This window comes from Stylophora pistillata, chromosome 13 (assembly GCF_964205215.1).
Source record: "Stylophora pistillata chromosome 13, jaStyPist1.2, whole genome shotgun sequence".
Lineage (NCBI taxonomy): Eukaryota > Metazoa > Cnidaria > Anthozoa > Scleractinia > Pocilloporidae > Stylophora > Stylophora pistillata.
Genome location: NC_142531.1, coordinates 12,953,811 through 12,972,426, shown reverse-complemented (window position 1 = coordinate 12,972,426; position 18,616 = coordinate 12,953,811). Strand labels below are relative to the sequence as shown.

At 41.3% G+C, this 18,616-nt stretch overlaps 2 protein-coding genes across 2 annotated transcripts; both read left to right on the top strand.

Annotated features, from left to right (window-relative positions):
- Window positions 1-533: 533 nt before the first annotated feature.
- LOC148717723 (uncharacterized) lies at window positions 534-3,960 on the top strand. The gene is made up of 3 exons (XM_088742403.1): window positions 534-2,177; window positions 2,844-3,032; window positions 3,787-3,960. The coding sequence occupies exons 1-3, from the start codon at window positions 1,311-1,313 to the stop codon at window positions 3,958-3,960; spliced, it is 1,230 nt and encodes a 409-aa protein (XP_088598529.1). The 5' UTR covers window positions 534-1,310.
- A 1,674-nt stretch (window positions 3,961-5,634) lies between these two features.
- On the top strand, window positions 5,635-18,534 carry LOC148717722 (cyclic nucleotide-binding domain-containing protein 2-like). The gene is made up of 5 exons (XM_088742402.1): window positions 5,635-5,851; window positions 7,099-7,247; window positions 16,583-16,655; window positions 16,726-16,794; window positions 18,280-18,534. Exons 1-5 carry the CDS (start codon window positions 5,807-5,809, stop codon window positions 18,532-18,534), a joined length of 591 nt encoding a protein of 196 aa, XP_088598528.1. The 5' UTR covers window positions 5,635-5,806.
- Window positions 18,535-18,616: the final 82 nt, after the last annotated feature.

Here is an 18,616-nt window from a genome sequence, read left to right as displayed (position 1 = left end):
CAATTTGCTTCCGATCCGACAAATAAGAGTGACACCAGGCAAGCTCCCGGTTGACTATACCGTACAGCTCCAACTTGCGCAACAATAGCTTATGGTCCACCATGTCGAAAGCCTTTCGATAATCGACCAGGACCATGCCGCATACATGATTGTTATCTAAGCCGAACAAAAGCTCGTCAACTAACTTAATTAGAGCAGTCTCGGTACTGTACATCCCACGAAACCCAGACTGTCTAGAATACAACAAGTTATTATCCATAAAAAAAGCATATAAAGAATTGTGCATATGACGTTCGATTACTTTTGAGACCACTGGTAGCACAGAAATCGGGCGATAATTGGACGGATCACTGGCCGCACCCTAATTGAACAGTGGTGTCACGTTAGCGGTTTTCCAATGAGTAGGAAACGTTCCTGTGGAAAACGACATGTTGATAATTTGGATAATTTTTTAATTAGCACTTCTGCGAACGGTAGTTGTAAAACTTCTTGTATTTCCTACGCGTTTCGTCTAACTGTCGTAGACTTCTTCAGGGAGTTTTACAAGTGTGACTAAACGCCTGTATTTATAAGCCAAAGTTACAGGGGCCGATGACCGTAAAGGATTGGCCGGACTTACGAACAGGAACAGGCGAAGTTGTGAAAAATTTGCGAAAAATTTAACACGTGTAAGGCAAGGTAAGAAAAATATTTTGGGGGCCACGGTTTTAAACGTCAGAACTGGTTTCAAAAGAAAAATAATCATTTGGAAGGCTGACACCTATTTAAGATGCTGTTTAAAATGCGCATTTATCAGTATCTTTGCTTATTTAGAGTAAAATAAATCTCCTGGGTATCAATTACGTCTATATGCAAAAGAACCACTTTTGTGACAAAATCCCTCTTCAGCGACCGGCTTTTTGTTTGGTTGTTGGCATGCAAAAGTGTTTATATCAAATACAGGTCAGTGCGTTTCATGCTTGAGATACACAGGAAGCCATTCAGGGGCACTTTAATGGAAATGTCACGTACAAGAGGGCCAGAGGGTTTCTTTCAAAGCATTATGATTTTCGACATCTTATTGAAACATCTTTCTTGTGCGAATCTTTCTGTTGAATGCCTGGCGAGCCTGGTTTTTACGGGACTAAATACGTTTCGGTTAAAACTTTCAAAGAATTGAAGTTCGACAAAGAGAAGAATGAACACGTACTAACTGGAATACAAAAAGTATCACTTTACATCAAGTGATACCACGGGTTCAATATACCACATTTGTACTTGCCACTATCAATTACGAAGCTAATGGTTGCCCACATTTCAATCTATATGTGATGGAGACGAAAAATCTGGCTGATAGTAAAAGGTTTTCAGCTGCGCCATGTTTGAAAGTTTCGCACCCACACGAAGGAGTTGCAAAGGGTTCAGTGCGAACACACTCAAATAGCCGCGTGATTTTTTTAGATGAAGATGGAAATAAACTCACAGAGGGGGACAAAGAAGAACCTTCTTTCGAGGAACAAGTCCAGAGGACCCCAAAAGAAGGGAAGGCAAGAAGAGGTAGTGCTTTGTTGGTTAAAAGACGAAGTTCATTGCTTGACGCAGTGAATTTCAAGGCATATTATGTGAACAGGAGAAACAGTAGCTTACGTAGAGACCACTTCTTAAGATCGTTCGGTAAAGCCACTCTCAGGTATCCAAACTTAAACGACGAAGATATCGAGGGAGATGTTGTCAACGTAAAACCTGCTCCACCGTACATAGAAGATAGAGAAGTGCCTCTAAACGAGTTCCTAAAGTCTTCCTTAAGAAGAACTGCATCTGCCGGTCCTGTCTTAGTTCGTCCAGCTTCAAGCAAGAAACCCTGTTCTTTTACCCCGCCAAAAAATTTGCTCGAGCTCAGAGGTTCTGCATATGATGGGGAACCCTTTGAAACTGATTTAACGGCAAATATACGAAAGCAGTCGGCTAGGAGACGAATTAAACGCATTATGGAAGCAGAGAAAGAAAAAGCCAAGAAAGATAAAATAGAAGAGGAATTGAGATTGAAAGAGGAGGAGAAGAAGAAGAAAAAGAAGACTTTTCGAGGCGCAGCCCTTGCCCTCGTGGCAACGAACGTTTCTGCTGCAGGATTTAACTTTAAATCTTTCTCCGAAAAGAAAAAATGGCTTGCAGAGAAGAGGTTGTGGACCAGACAAATAGTAAGTGCATTTCATCTGCCCCTCAACCCCCCCCCCCCCCACATATCTTACATTGTAACATAGCTTAAATTAAATGCCAGTTAAAGTTAAAACAATATGCTGAAAAAAGTTGAAAAAAGTTAGAGTTGAAAAAGGATAACAAATAGAAAACAGGACAGGTTAACTGAATTCTTTAAAAGTTGTCCACCCATCGTAATGGTATGAACAACATTTATCCTTTGATATATTTAAGATAATAACGAGAGCTAAGATATCGAGGACTGTTACAAGAAATTGTCAGCCTGAAAACTATTTTGAGATCGCTGATAAATTATAGTTTTCCAAGTGGGAAAAGCGTGAAAGAGGTAGGAATAAACTACAAATTTGTAAGGATGCTTTACAAGGGAGAAGACTGAAACGGATTGCAAGTGTGGAACGGTGTTCTACATTTGCAATCCGGGGGAAAATATTTGTTGTATCTGTTGCCATTAATTCGCTGTAAAAAAATGTGTCAACTGGAGATTGGTACAATTGTGGCGAAATCGTGTCCGGCGAAATTAGAGTAAATTTCAGTTTCTTGAAAAAATTTCCTTTCTTATGATGAAATGCTTTTATGAAGTAAGTTATTGTTTAATCAGTCATTTATCTACTTATTATTTCTAATCATTATTATCTATTTCTATATAGGCGAGTACCAAATTCCGTTGGGCCGTTCGTGTGGTTGTGGTTCTGGGCCGTGTATTAAAGGCCCTTGTGTCCTATTCCACCGTGATGGCACCAGAGACCGCTGCTCAAAGGTCCTTTCGTACCCTTCGTGACAATTCAGGAGGAAAGGAAATGCTATTTAACAAATCACTGTATCAAAGAGGAAAATCGGTAAGGTGACTCCCTGATTTATCTATCAACAAGATCGTGTGAATTATTTCAGTAGTTGGATGTTTAATTTTTCTAATATCGCAATGTTCAAATAAAGGCTATGTTCACCTTGCAAAGATGGAGGGTAGAAAATTAGTTGGCTCAAATTTACGAGTCAATAAGTACATAATATGTAATTAAATAAAAATAAAAGGAAAGAGATAAATATCAGTCTTTACTATTGGTAAAATAGAATAATGATGTCGAAATGCGTCTGTTCTGTAATAGATATAATGCCGAGATGACATCAAAATGTGGAAAGAACAAATAAGTGGTACAAGAGGTACACCTGAGTATGTCACTGATTTTCTCACCACATTTTGACGTCTTCTGTGATCTATTTAAGAAATAAATTTCATGTTCTCGTGCATCTGTTTAGTAATAGATCACAAACGACATGCATCAGAATTCAGTAAGAACAAAAAAGCGGTATACGAAGCGCAGCCGAGTGTATCACTGATGTTCCTACACACTGTGGCGTTTTTTGGGATTAATTACAGTACAGACCCACGGCAACATAGAACCTATTTGCTTTGTATGATAGCAAAGCAAAGTATTGTTAATGGTGGCGTCATCTATGCGTCTGTTCTCTAAGTTGGAAAAAATGGACTGAACTCAATTGTCAGTTTGATAATTTTCCAACACATCAATTGAGATTTCGGAGAAATCTGACTGTATTCTTGAACTATTTACATTCCGGACGTCTTTCTTACAGCAATATGCTTATGTACCTGAGTGGGCAAAGAGAATATTGACAAAATCTGCCATGGAAAGATCTGAGACCGAACTGGATCAACTCCATTCTATGCTCAAGGGTCTCGCATCGTATAACAAGTTCACCTACCGCATCCAGCTCGCCATGTGCAGGGCTATGACATACCTTAAGTAAGTCAGAAGAACTCGACGGGTAATCCTAAATACTTTTGACACTTTTTGAGCCATATATACTGTCAAAGTGCACAGTTTCCACTCGAAAAAAGATAAAAGTGAATTTTCACCAGAGAAACCAAAGAACAAAACGAAGACAGGTAGTAGAGCGATGATAACCAGGAAAAAGAACAAAGTGAAAGTGCAGTGTGATCGTCCGGGCGAGTGTAGTCCTGAGAAAGAATGTTTTCGGTGGTGGTGACTGACGTTTACGACAACCTGTGCAGAAGTCATCATCAGAGTCAAGTGAATAGTTGTTGTCAGTAGAATGTTCTTAGTCCAGTTCTTGTAAAATCATGATGATTGGTCAGTTTTTCATGATTTTCAGTTTTTAAGCCGTGACGACAACTCACTACAGACGACAGTTTACAGGAGACCGACACACACCGACAGATTACTAGACGAATCGTCCTGCAACTCTACATCACAATAAGCCACAACTATCAGAACTGTAACACAACGCGCGCAACTAGTATGCAACACGACAGACAGCTTATCCGACGAGAACAAATACCTTTACCGTGTTTTTTCAAAGAACAACTACAACGACGACTTCATCCGACGAAACGCTCACCGACCCAACTCCTACTACCGAAACAAGCGACACCGCAACTCCTTCGACTACAGCAACCATACCGTACATAAAAGGTATGTCTGAGAACAATGATCTCGCGCACCTTGCAACCCTTCAGTATCCGCGTCGCCCACAAACCCATCACCACACTACGTCAGTTACTAACCAACGTTAAGGACAAGGACGAACCGAGGAACGGACAGGGAGCGATTTAGAAGATCAATTGCTCCGACTGCCAAGCCTCCTACATTAGAGAGACTGGCAGAAACCTCTCAACAAGACTAACTGAACACAGACGGGCGACGAGGAAAGGGGATGTCAACAATCACATTGCTGAACATCATCGACTTACGAGCCACAATATTGACTGGGACTCTGCGCAATGCCTAACCTACAGCACTAACTACTTTCAACGACTGACTCTGGAAAGCTGGTTTACTAACTTAGAACAGACTCCCCTAAACAGGTGTCAAACACTACCGGCTCCGAACAAACGACTCTTCCACGACATTAACATTACAAACGAACCGCACAGAACGACCTGGCTTTACCAACGGATCGAAATAGACCAATCACGACCGACTTTCACCACTTGAGTCTTACAACCAATAACATCACGGCGAAAACTGACCAATCATTTTACACGAACTGGACTAAGAACATTCTACGGACAATGACTATTCACTTGACTCTGATGACTTCCGCACAGGTTGTCGAAACGTCCGACAACAGTCCTTCTCTGGACTACACTCACCCGGACGGTCACACTACACTTTCACATGTTACCCCCGGTTTCAAACCATTTACTGCAAAAAGAACAAAATAAAACAGAGCAAAACCAAAACATGAAGTGCAGTGATAGAGCAGTATTCTGTAATGGCTTGTGGCTCAATGAGCTATGATAGTTGTGAATCATGAGGCTTATTATAATTTACTTTTTGTTTTCAAATTTCAATATTACTTATCGGCGTAATGGTAAGGTGACGAAATGATGTTTTACCTTTTCAGCCACTGTTAAAATTCATTTGATAAGTCGGCGAGAACAATTGAGAGGACAAATTTTTGATTAATTATTTACGTAGCATTGTTTAGCGGCAATTGATATTTCTCTTACAGAGTGGAGCATCCGCGGGTGGTGCTGCGCAAAGGACATGTCGGAGTCTGTTTTTACTTCATCTTTTCTGGTTCCGTGTTTGTAAACGTCGAGGAACTGCTTACGAAGACTGGTCACGTAATGTGGCATACAGCGATTACGTTGCATCGTGGAGACAGCTTTGGGGTAGACGGACAACAGACACCATGTGGCGCTAAAATGTGCTCAGAAATACTTCAACGAACATCATCTGTTCTGAGAAACAAAATGAATCTAGTTTCCCCCCACAATTAAATGTCTGAGCATATTTGTACCACAAGGAATCTGTTACACTCATTATTCTTTAACTATTTTATGCAACGCGCGGGGCAATATTGTTTGGACGACTTATTGCCAAAACTCATTTTTAAAAAGGCACTTCTTTATCAACAATATAAACAACTACAAAAATAAGTATCGAGTAGGGAGGTGGAGGATAAATACTTGACTTGACTTGGTTTCAAGACTATTCATTCACCATATTTAGGGACAGAAGCAGGATTTTTCTACAGAAAGACATACCTGACGGGTGGCACAAACAAATTTTAAAAGCGAACAACGAAAAAGTAGGCTTATGACTAGTTAATGACATAATGTGAACAGCTGAGAATACAAATTAGCAAGAAAACCCTAAAAGTGCACGAGATACTAACGTAACAATTCAATGAAAGAGAATCCTAAAAGTGCACTAAATACTAACATAGCAATTGAAAGAGTTAGCGTGATGTCAACGTAACAATCAAATGAAAGAAATCCTAAAAGGGGGTGTGATACTAACGTAACACCCAAATGATAGAGAATCGTTAAAGTGTGCGAAATACTAAGGTAACAATGAAATGAAAGAAAACCCTAAAAGTGCATTAGCCACTAAGATTATAATGGCAACTGATAAATGAGAATTTGTAGAACCATGAGGTTATAAGAAAAAGCCGAGGGTCATCTGGGGGAGAGGGGGTACATGCCTCCTGCACCCCTCCCCTGGTCCTTCCCTAATATTCATAATTTATCTCCTTACCCCCTTCATAAAATATCTTTTACAAGCGATTTGATTGAACTACTTTTCAATATTAATTTACAAACGTGTACGGTTTTGATGTCTCTGTTAGGATGTTCTCTCTCGTACAATCAAACTGTATGTATATCTATATGTATGTATATATAGTTACTTTGTGTAACTGGAATGTAGCCTTTCATCACCTTACTATAGAGGATCTGGAACACTTAGTCAAATTGATTTTATTGTACATCTTATCTTCATGCCTAGCTTTATGATTGCACTTTAAATTACATCTACCACGTGACACGTGAATTTTGTGCGTTTGACTTGTTCATAGATCGAGTTTACTCAGCTTGGAAAACGGCTTGGACTCATACAATTTTGCTTCATCTTACAGGAACTTGCTCTCCTAAGAAACATCAAAAGAACTGCATCTGTGGTGGTGAGAGATGACACGGAACTCTTGGTGGTGGAAAAAAACGTGTTCTCCAAAACGTGCCCAAGAATCTACGACAAAGAACTCTTTAATAAGATTGAATTTTGCAAGTATGTGACTAACGTGAAAGAAACTCATTGTCAACTTGTTTATGACCTGTTTGGGCTCCCTGAGATAATTCCGTTACGATTCATTAATAACTCATGCTGACTCCTTTTTAAAAAAGTAAAGGGAGTACCCTTTGTTTACAAAATTGAAAAGATCACCCACGTAGTCGGGGGTCAAACCATTTCTAATTTTGTACATTAATATTACAATCTCTTAAAGCTTCGTATTGTGGATAGAAGCAAAATTTGCACTGCGTAGAATATCTTCGTAAGTGTCTGTCCTACAGTTTAAAATTTCTCTTAAAGTGTATCCTTGGAGTCTCTTCAGCTTTAGTCTCTCAAACTACTTACAAAAATGCAATACAGTAAGGCAATACGTCAGGTGAGGAAGAATTTGCTGTTAGGTACAGTTGAAGCTTGGTCTTGGTCTTTCAGTGTGTAGTCTTGCTGGGACCCCTATTTTCCTACTCGCTTTTTTACAGATGTCAATAATGTTTTCAGTGTTCCTGGGCTGATCATTTATGTTTACTCCAAGAATTCTTAGATAAGCCGTTGGTTTGAGTTTTTGACACTCATTCTTTGCTTCGTTGTCAATGTTTTAAGTTTTTATTATCGATGATGAGGGTACACTCATCCTTTCCTTCATTGTCAATGTTTCGAGGCGTCATTGCTAAAACTTGGTACATCTGAATTAGCATGGAGAAGATTTTCAATGTGTAACATTATCAATCAAGATTATCAATGTGTAACATTTTCCGCTTCTTTTGCGAGTTTGGACGGATAAACCTGATGGTCATCGGCGTATATGAATTCGAAAAAGCTACTGGTGTGTACGCTCAGAGACGAAATCAGTCGATTGAGGCATTCATTTATTGCATTCTTGGTGCACAAGTCAAGATCATCCATCTTGGGTTCATCAGGAAGCACAAAAACCGGAGGCTCAGCGTGAGCTATTTATGTTAGTTGAAGATGCGATCAGAATGACAGACATCTCAAGGAGCGTTCAGAAATTTCAGCTCGCCGTTAATGAGGCAAACATGAGGCTTGATCTTGCATCCTCACCAGGCAATTGGCTCATGTCCTCAAATGTTCTTCTTTATACGCAAAGCACGGTTGGGTATAATAACAGCCTGAGGAAGGCATGAAGCTCGGGGTCTACATATCAGTCAGTTTAGAGATGAAATCAGTCGGAGGTAAGCAAATGAATGGAGGCCTATCCAAGATCCACAGACAGACTCCTCACCTTTCAAATCCAATTGACAAGATTTTAACTGACGTTCTGGTGAAGACAAAAGATGAAGTACGAAGCTTGCACGAGAGCGAGACAAATCAGGATTTGGTTTGGGAGTTTTGGATTCAACGTCTTCTTATTCGTACCCTTTCTTCAGCATTCAGGGAATATGCCTTCTTTGACTGACCAAAAATCTTCATTCGCAAGCAACATTCCTCTTTCACTACAAGAAACCTCGAGTTCTGAAGACTTTGCTTCAGGAAAAATTCCGGTAAGCGATTCCCATGCATTTTCATTTGAAGTTAAGACTTGCGAATTAGTGGTACCACCTTCAATCAAATATTTTTAAGCATTTTTTTACCCTTTCTCTTCCCCCATGTCCATTGTCTCCATTATTGGAATTTCTTCACCTGATAGCCTTGCAGTTGAATAATTGTCTGGTTGCGAAGGTTTTGTTGTATTGCCAACATCTTCATCGTCATCCTTATCATTGTGTTCCAATAGAGGATCAGTATCTCCAAATTCTGCCATTCTAAATAAAAATATCAATTATATAAAACGTAAGTCAGTAAATAAAGTAGCCCAGATTTTAAAGCGATGACGTCTTACGCCCCAAGGCTGACCGCATAATTCGTAGAGTAACATTAAACCCAAAAAGGGTAAGGTCCTCAGAGCCTCAGTTCCAAAAGTGAGTAGGCATGCAAATAATCCCCTCGTAAACGATTTATCAAGAGTTCTTGTTGATAGAATTACCGTGAAGTTTGCGTAGGATACTGATGGTTATGATCTATGCCAACTAGATAGGATCTCTTCTTGAGTGCGAGTGAGAGAGCAAGCATGTATAGGTATTCAATCTGTAGATCTTTCTAAGAGCAAATGCAATGCTGGGTATAAGATTTCAGGTGTTGATAAGAGAAGAGGCTCAGTGAAGGTTGTAAAAACAAAGGATTCCATGGGATCACCGAGATTCTGAAGTACCATATAGGCATATAGTCTTTTTCCCTACATCTCTTTACGATGAGATTCTCTTCGAACTCAGGCTTACACCTTCTGGTAATGTTTTGAAGGGAATCGACTCAACAAAACTTGTTAACGAATTGACCGACATCCAGTATGAAGTCCTTCGCAGTCAATAAACACACCGTTGAGGCCTTGTTCAACTACATAAATGGAAAGAGATTCATGTACGAGCATGTCACTCATCTCAAGACAATCTCAATAGGGTTCCGACACAATCATCAATGACAACATCAATGTTCCAAGGAAGTCAATGAAGAGACTTCTCTCTCTTTGGCCATCGTAGCTTGATAAGAAATAGCACACAAACTGCAGTTACAAACATGACAGTAAAACGCATGTTGGAAAACAAGATTAGTAAACTTTACTTGACGTTTCGTATGTTTCGACATACATCTTCAGAAGTGACAGTTAATAATACACGTGGCGACAAAGTTTAAATTTAAGATAAGTAACTAATTAACATTGCAACGAACAAAAGTTGAGAAGAAAAAAAATTTGCATAGTCGAAGATGCAAACTAATACAGATAAAGCTTATCGCTGCTGACATTATCGTTTAGAGTAGGTTTATGTTCTTTAATTGATAGATTCTCCTTTATCTTGCAATGACTATCAGAACGACCTTTTGCTATTTGCTTTTGCAAAGTGGTCCTATTTCACGAACGACCTTTTTGCTATTTGCTTTTGCAAAGTGGTCCTATTTCACGTTGTGACCAGTTGACCTGGCGTGGTCTGCGATAGCAGATGTATGACAGGCACTTGTGGGTCCTTTGAAATGTTCAGTTTTCCTGTTATGCAATCTACGTTTTGTTTTTCCAATGTAAAAATCCGGGCAGTCCCAACAACTATCCTTATAAACAACCATTGACATTTGGGAACAGTTGATCTTATCTTTGTACGGAAAAAAGGACTTGATGCGGTGAGCGCTCTGAAAAATCACCATAAGATCAATGCAACCATAAAATTTATTAATGCAGGTCTTAAGTTGTTTGGTAATAATTTTACTTTGCATTCCTAAAAGGGTAAAACTAAGATTTTTTTCTTTTTGGGAACTGTAGTGGTTGGATTAATCGGTCTGTTTTACTGCCGTCTGTTCAAAACATCATTGATGTTTCTTCTGAAGATGTATGTCGAAACATACGAAACGTCAAGTAAAGTTTACTATTCTTGTTTTCCAACATGCGTTTTACTGTCATGTTTGTAACTGCAGTTTGTGTGCTATTTCTTGTCAAGAGACTTCTCCTTCTCTTTTAAGAGACATAAACAGCAGGAACGAGGGAGAGTGAGAAGACATTCAATCCCGACTTCAGTAAGGTTGAGGTAGTTGTGAATTGGGTCCCAGATAAGGTTTAAAGTCGAGGAATGAAGACAATTATATGTGGGAAGAGGTCTTTAGAAGACTTGGTAACGAAAACAGCGTGATGAACGCAAGTATGTGGGGAGTATGTGGGACTAGGATCTTCACGGTTCAGGATTGAGATTGATGAATACAAATGAAGGAGTTCAGCTCGCAATTAACAGGAAAGCATCAGGTTCAGGGAATTATTTTAAAGGCAACTTATGTGGATTGTCACATCTTTCAGATGCTCAGCTCATCATCACCATCAGAAAGCTTGAGATTTTGACCTATTGATGAGATATATATCATTTCCGCGCCTTGATACCCACCCTGTTGTATTAAATCATTAAAGACTTTTCATTTCACAGGCGCGATGAACCAAAGGCATAAATTTGAATTTCACAAAGTAAACTTGTGAAATTAAAAATGAGCGAGGACTTTGAGACCTTTGAAATCAAGGTTGATTTGAAGACAGCCTTGGTTTCAAGGTTGACCTTTAAAAACAAGGTTGTCTCAAAAATGTCCCAGAACTCAGTATTGTTTGAAATCAAGGTTGTCTTCAAGTTTTTCTCAAATATGAGCCAGAATCTCTATTTTATAACGACTGAACTGGATGATCATGCCGTAAGTTTTAAATTTTCCTCGTGGTAAACCTAAAGGCCAAAGCTCGTTGATTGCTATAAAGAAACTGTTATGTTTTTGGGGTTTCAGAAGAGTGTACACACACACAAGATGGCGAGTCAACGGCAAGATCATATTGATAAGAGGACATGGTAACATTACCGCTGCATACTACGCAGGCTCACAACAAACGGACAGTCAATACAGAACATCTCCATACTACAACACCTCCTTCTGGAGATTTGTTAAGAATAGCTCTCTCATAAGCAAAATAAACAAATACTCAGTACTAACAAGTCTCCATTTGAGTGTCCCTAGAACTAAGTATTCTGTGAGTTCATCAGCTAACTAACGATCAGTCAGTAACAACAACAACTGTTCATTAATAATGTTCAGTTCACATCTCCTCAATCAATCTCTGGGGATGTCTGTGAGAGCGGGATGATCGACGCAGCATAGGACTTGTGGAGGCAGGAGTTGTCTCCGATTGAGCTGAGTTATCAGGTGGATGTGAACTGGTTTCAGGTGAGCTAATCTGTTTGGGTTCTGGAACAATTGGGGTTGCCGTCTCCAAGGATGGTACACCAGATTCAGCTGTTGTAGAGTGGGAGTTGTTCTGCAAGACGTCATCCACATGTCGCCTCCAAACTCGCCCATCATCAAGGTGAACTTGGCAAGAGTGTGAAGAGGGACGTTGTACCACGGTTCCAGGTTGCCACTTTTGCCCTGACAAGTGGTCGCGTGCGAGGACTGTGTCGCCAACAGCAATTTCTCGGAATTTAGCATGCTTGTCATAGTGCATCTTCATCTTTACTTGCTGGTGGAAAACATGAGTGGCGAGGTCCGGTCTCACTAGAGAGAGACGTGTGCGTAATTCTCTTTGTAGAAACAGTATGGCTGGGGACGAGCCAGGTGTGGCATGCTGGGTGCTTCTGTAAGACTAAAGGAAGTTCTGAATTCTCGGCTGCAGTGTGCAGGAAGGATCAGATGCTGGGGATTCTAGAGAGCGCTTGAAGGTTTGCACAAACCGCTCAGCTAGACCATTTGAAAATGGATGATACGGGGAAACGTATATATCTTCTGGATGCCATTTTGTCTCAAGAATTCCTCGTACTCAGCAGACTGAAAAGGTGGGCCGTTGTCACTAACGATTTGCTTTGGAAGGCCATATCTTGCAAAAATGGTGCGCATCGCAGTGGCTGTTGCTTCAGCGGTGGTGGTTTTCATGGGACGAATCACTTCTAGCCACTTTGAGTGAGCATCAACCATAATGAGATAGTGGTTGGACTGGTGGGTGGTAAAGTCTACATGGATGCGCTGCCAAGGAGCTGTAGGCCACGACCAAGGGGAAAGTGGTGCTGCTTGTGGCGCCCTTCTGGTTTGGAAACACTGCTTGCACCCACGTGCTCCCTCCTCGATGTCGCTGTCTATCCCAGGCCACCATACATGACTGCGGGCAGCTGCCTTCATGCGTGCGACTCCTGGGTGCCCCTTGTGTAGCTCAGTTAAAATCTGCTCCTGTAAGGAGGGAGGTATGACGGTTCGCAGGCCCCATATCAGACAGCCTTGCTCGACAGATAGCTCATCCTTGCGGAGGAAGAATGGCTTGAGCTCGGGAGTGGAGTTTATTTTGAAAAAGGCAGGCCAACTATTTCGGGTCATCGCGAGAGCCTTAGCTAGGACTGGATTTCTAGCAGTTTGGCGTGCAATTTCTAAGACAGAAACAGGGTGTTTGCGTAATTGCACTGCCGAGACCTGGAAGATTTTGTCCTCGATACTGGCATCCTTCCTGTACTGCAGGGGTAGTCTGGACAGGGCATCAGAGCTGGCTACTTCAGCAGAAGGCTTAAATTCAATTTCGTACTGGTACTACGAGAGGAGCAGGGACCAACGCTAAAGACGCGCTGCTGACATGACAGGTGTGGCAGAGTCTGGTGCAAAGATCTTTAGCAAAGGTTTGTGATCAGTTCGAAGTGTGAACTTGCTTCCAAATAGGTACATGTAGTACTTGGTCACGCCAAAAATGATGGCTAGGCCCTCCTTCTCTATTTGACGGTAATTCTTCTCAGATGAATTTAAGGACCTTGAGGCATGTGCGATTGGTCTCTCGTCTCCGTTGGGGAAACGGTGAAGTATGACAGCCCCTATACCATATTGGCTTGTGTCGCTTTCAAGAATCACTGGGAGTCTAGGATTGTAATGCACCAGCACATGGGAGGAAGAGAGAGATTCTTTTGCATTGTTGAAGGCCTTCTCGCACTGGGGGGACCACAGGAACTCTAGATCTTTCTGAAGGAACTGATTTAGTGGCTGAAGAATTGAGCTCAGATTGCGGATGAACTACCCGTGGTAGTTTATCATTCCCAGGAAGGCTCTTAATTAGGTGCAGTTTTCAGGGCGTGGTGCTTTCTTTATGGCTTCAACTTTATCCTCCGTTGGGGAAATTCTTTCAGCAGAAATGACGCAGCCCATATAGGTTACTGACCGCTGCATGAACTTGCACTTGTTGAGCTGGAGTCGCAAGCCGTAGCTGTCTAAGCGACTGAGAACAGTGTTCAGATTCTGGATATGCTTTTCATCATCCTTGCCCGTGATCAGAATGTCATCTTGAATTGCTGCGACATGCTCAAGACCTTAAAGAATGATGTCCATGGTCCGCTGAAAAATTGCTGGGGATGAGGCAATACCAAATGGTAGCCTTTTGTACCGATATAGGCCACGATGTATGTTGATGGTTACGAACTGCTGACTCTGAAGATCCAATGGGAGTTACTGATAAGCATTCTTTAAATGAAGCTTGGTGAATCGTTTTCCGCCTCGCAACTTGACAAATACATCCTCAGGCAGGGGAATTGGATACTGAAGGACATTGATTTGAGGCTTGACCGTAACAGCATAGTCTCCACATGACCGTGTGGTGCCATCCGCCTTGGGAACATGAACCATGGGTGTTGCCCATTCACTGAATTCGACCTTTTCCACAATACCTTCGGACTCGAGTCGGTGGTACTCTGCATCTACTGCTTCCTGGAGAGCGTAAGGTACTGGGCAGGCCTTGCAGAACTTTGGCTGGGCATCCGGCGTCATCTCCAATTTAGCTGTGATTCCCTGAATAGTACCAAGGCCAGGCTTGAAGACACTGGACTGTGTTGCGCAATTGTCACTTGACCTCCGGTGTGAGGCCTGGGTCTGAGACATGGATGCTACATATTCTCTTCCAATCCAGGTTGACACGAGAGAGCCAATTTCTTCCAAAGAGTGATGGTCCAGAGCCTTTAACTACAAGGAGTGGCACACAGTGACACGCTGATTTTGATACTTGAGTTGTACTAAGAACTGACCAGAGACTTGAACTGGGTCCCCTGTGTAGGTGTACAGGCGTGTATCAGAGGGCTGGATTGGGGTCTCCTTGAAATGCCTGCCTGAACTATACCTGCCCACAGGAATGGCAAGTATAGTTCCTGTATTTGCACTGGGAACGTGCGTGGCCTGTTTTGCCGCAACTAAGACATTCAGAAGTGCTGTTGTTTTGATTCTGGGTAAGTGGCTTTTTGCCTCGGCCCTCAAATGGAGGCCTGCGTGTTCTTCGCAGACGATGTGTCTGACGGCCAACAGAACTGAGCTTGTTTACCGGAGTGGCGTCTTCTCGAGAGAATGCAGCGACATCTGTCTCGGCAGCCTCAGCACCGAGCGCCTTTGTGAGAGCTTCGTCAAAGTTGTGTTCTTCGGTTAACAACTTTTTCTGTATTTCCTTGTTGCGAAGTCCACACACCAAGCGATCACGTAGAGCTTCATTTAGATGTGTGCCGAAGTTGCAGGTAGAAGCGAGGTGTTTGAGCTTAGCGGCGAAAGTGGAAATGCTTTCTCCTTCGAGTTGAATGCAGTTGTGAAACTGGTATCGTTCTGCGATAAGAAGTTTCTTCGGAGCAAAGTGGTCCTTGAGAATAGTGGCGAGATCACCGTAAGTTTTCTCCGAAGGAGCTTCTGGTGAGCACAGGTCCGAAAGGACGTCGTAAGCTTTGGAACCGATGACAGAGATCAGGGCTTCTCTGCGTCTGAATCGTTCGCCTGTATCCGCTGGAACGCCGTTCGCGATATAATATTGCTCCAAACGCTCCAAATAACGATTGATATTGGTGGAGGTTGGATCGAACTCTTCTATTTTGCCTAAGTTTGGCATGATCCCGTCTTCGTCGCCAGATATGTTATGTTTTTGGGGTTTCAGAAGAGTGTACACACACACAAGATGGCGAGTCAACAGCAAGATTATATTGATAAGAGCACATGGTAACGTTACCGCTGCATACTACACGGGCGCACAACAAACGGACAGTCAATACAGAACATCTCCATACTTTAACAGAAACTAAACGTCTTATTTTCTTGCAACCAGGAAATGGTTCCCATGATTCGAAAGGCCATTTCATCCACGAATTTTCCTGAATCTTATTTGGTGTAAGGAAACAAAACTATAAAGTGTCTATAGTCAAAATAGCTTCATGATTTCAACAAATCAGAGTTTGTGATGATTCCGTTTACTGTCTGCAAATGAAGCTTGAATTTAAAAGTTTTTGCCAAAATTAGCATATTTAGCACTTACTGGTGATTTTGACGAGGACGCGGTGAACGCCCTGATTCAAGCAGAAGTGATGAAAGTTATCATGTAAAGCAAAGCCTTACATTGGGAGGGAAGTAGCTTAACAACGGTTAAACTTTTTTTCGCAGCTCGTGTTGCTGTTTTCAAATCTCGCTGCGTTTCATATCCGCCAAAATGCTTAGAATTAAATTTTCAAGGGAAAAACTGCTTGGGTTCTTGGTATCTACTCACTTATTGTCCTTTACATTAGTTATTTGTTTTTCTTTTGGACGCTTTAACTGACGGCTCTATTGTGAATAAGCTTCTTGATCACAAACCAAAGGAAAAACTTTTCGTTCTCAGTCTTAACTTGATAGCAGTTACATTAAAGCAATGGAGCTCATTTCCCTGGTTTTACAGAGGCGATAGACCGCTCTTTCTATCGGTTTACTGGCGTAAGAACCCACTTGGGACTTGGCCCACTTGACCACTTAAGAGAAGTAATGGCAATACGGATAAAGTAAAAGGTATTTTTTTATATATTACTTTTCAGAGGTTTACCTTTCTTTAGGCATTGGGCAGATGAAGCACTGAGAAACGTTTGTTTTGAGGCACAAATCCAGGAGGTAAGCAAAACTGTTTTAGTACCCAACAGCTGAGAGAAGTCTCCTCCAACGGATCCTCTTTTGCTTTCAGTGGAAATCGAATAAGATAATCGTGAAAGACAGCAGCAAAGACTTGGAATGGATTTACCTCTGCATGCAGGTAATTTTAAATCCTACCAGTGAAACACAACTACTCAGTCAGACGCTTATTCAGTTAGCTAGCGACAGTTTTTGAGCCAGACAGCTAATGCGAAAGCAAGCGAGTTAATCGTCAGTCATTAAGTCGCTGAATTATTAAAATTCTTTCATTCCTTCATTCATTCAGTCAGCCATTCAGTGCGTCAGCTGGTCAGTCCATCTGTTAATCATTCAAAACCAGTTAGTCTGTCATTCTGTCGGCTAGTTAACCATTCAATCAGTGCGAGAGGTCTGTAAAGGGTCTGGCACTCAAAATGAGGGCCTGTGTGGACGCAAAAGATTTCAAATACAGTGTCTTGGTGAAAAATAACAGAGACTAGCGTGTTATTGACGATCAAATGTAACCATCGGTCGGACGAAACACCAAAAATAAACTTACATCGAGATCCTTCGGAACGACTCTAAACACTCTACTACTGCCCTATAAAACGATTCATTGACTATTAATTGCGAACAAGATTACCGACGAAGAGTATCACCAGGTCGCATATGTTATGCAACAACAACAATCATTATTACGTAATTGTCTTGTTTCTTCGTAATTGTTCGTGTCTATTCGTTACAAGTTCTTGAGCAGTCTCCCCACAATTGTTGTAGTCGAAGCATTTCAACAAGCGTGGTTTCCGGTAAACAAAACGTTGGATCTCTACCCGAATTCTCGAAAACTATAAATTATCGAAGCAAAAGATGTCGTCGATCTAAAAGACGAACAGGAGAAACTGAGCAGTGAGTTTGTCTTCCAGATGTCGGGGATTTTTTCACAGTAATACTATACAATGAAAGTTCACGAAAATTGACATTACAAAGCTGTCGAGTTAGTGATTTTTCCACCAACTAGCATAAACAAGTATTAGGTAAAAGGGGCAGAATTGGAATTTTTCGTGCGTTGTACTCGAAACAGCGCCCAGATGTGTCAAACCCCCAGCGTCCAATCACTTCGAAAGAATTTGAAATTCAAAGTTACACGTGGTACAACTGATAGATTATTTTCGATTCATTTCGCCACATCCCATTCCTCGTTTCAGTGACATCAAATTTGCAAACTAGGCAACATTGACAGGCTTTGTTCGATTCTTTTTTTTTTTTTTTGGAGTAATCGTATAATCCTTAGAGCTGTCTTGGTAAGAAAAGTCTCCACGTGCGAATTGTTGTCATGGTTGGGCTAGCAAAGACAGTCGGTCAATCAGTCAGCACTCTTAATCAGTTAGTTTGTGATTTTTTTAGTAACTGAAGCCGTAAGTAAGTCAGGCAGTTCTTCGGTGGTGTCAGGTCAGTAAGTCAGATAAGAGTCAGCCAGACAGTCGCTCCTTCTTTCAGTTCAACAGTGGCTGTTCAGAAACCTTTTGCAATTCTTGTGATGATAAATACACTTTTCCTCGTAATCAAAAGTATACAAACTGTTATTCTTGCAATCGCTTTACAAGATCGCTTCCGCTTTTATTACTAGGGCAAATGCTCCGTAATTAAAGCACTTGATCTACGCGTTCTACCCAAACCTACCTGTCTAAAGAGGGTAACAAGCGATGACATTTATTTTACTTCCGGCGTGCTGAGAAGAAAGCGTAGATTCCAGTCTGATCAGTCCAAAATTTGGAGAAAAGAACTAGAAGAGAGTTTGAAAACTCCTTTCAGTTTTAACGAAAGTAAAAAGGTGGATGAAAATGAGGAGGATAATGAAAGGCAAGTAGATGTTTTCTTATAATGTAATTTATTTATTTTTTGATGTAGACGATACAGCTTTAGCGGGAAGCTTTGTTTGTTAAATCAGCCAGACATTCACTAAG

Coding starts and splice junctions, on each gene's coding strand:
- LOC148717723 (XM_088742403.1), top strand. CDS start 1,311: ATGGAGACGAAAAATCTGGCTGATAGTAAAAGGTTTTCAGCTGCGCCA. Junction 2,178..2,843: donor GGTTGTGGACCAGACAAATA/GTAAGTGCATTT, acceptor ATTTCTATATAG/GCGAGTACCAAATTCCGTTG. Junction 3,033..3,786: donor TGTATCAAAGAGGAAAATCG/GTAAGGTGACTC, acceptor TCTTTCTTACAG/CAATATGCTTATGTACCTGA.
- LOC148717722 (XM_088742402.1), top strand. CDS start 5,807: ATGTGGCATACAGCGATTACGTTGCATCGTGGAGACAGCTTTGGG. Junction 5,852..7,098: donor ATCGTGGAGACAGCTTTGGG/GTAGACGGACAA, acceptor TTCATCTTACAG/GAACTTGCTCTCCTAAGAAA. Junction 16,656..16,725: donor TTGAGGCACAAATCCAGGAG/GTAAGCAAAACT, acceptor TTTTGCTTTCAG/TGGAAATCGAATAAGATAAT.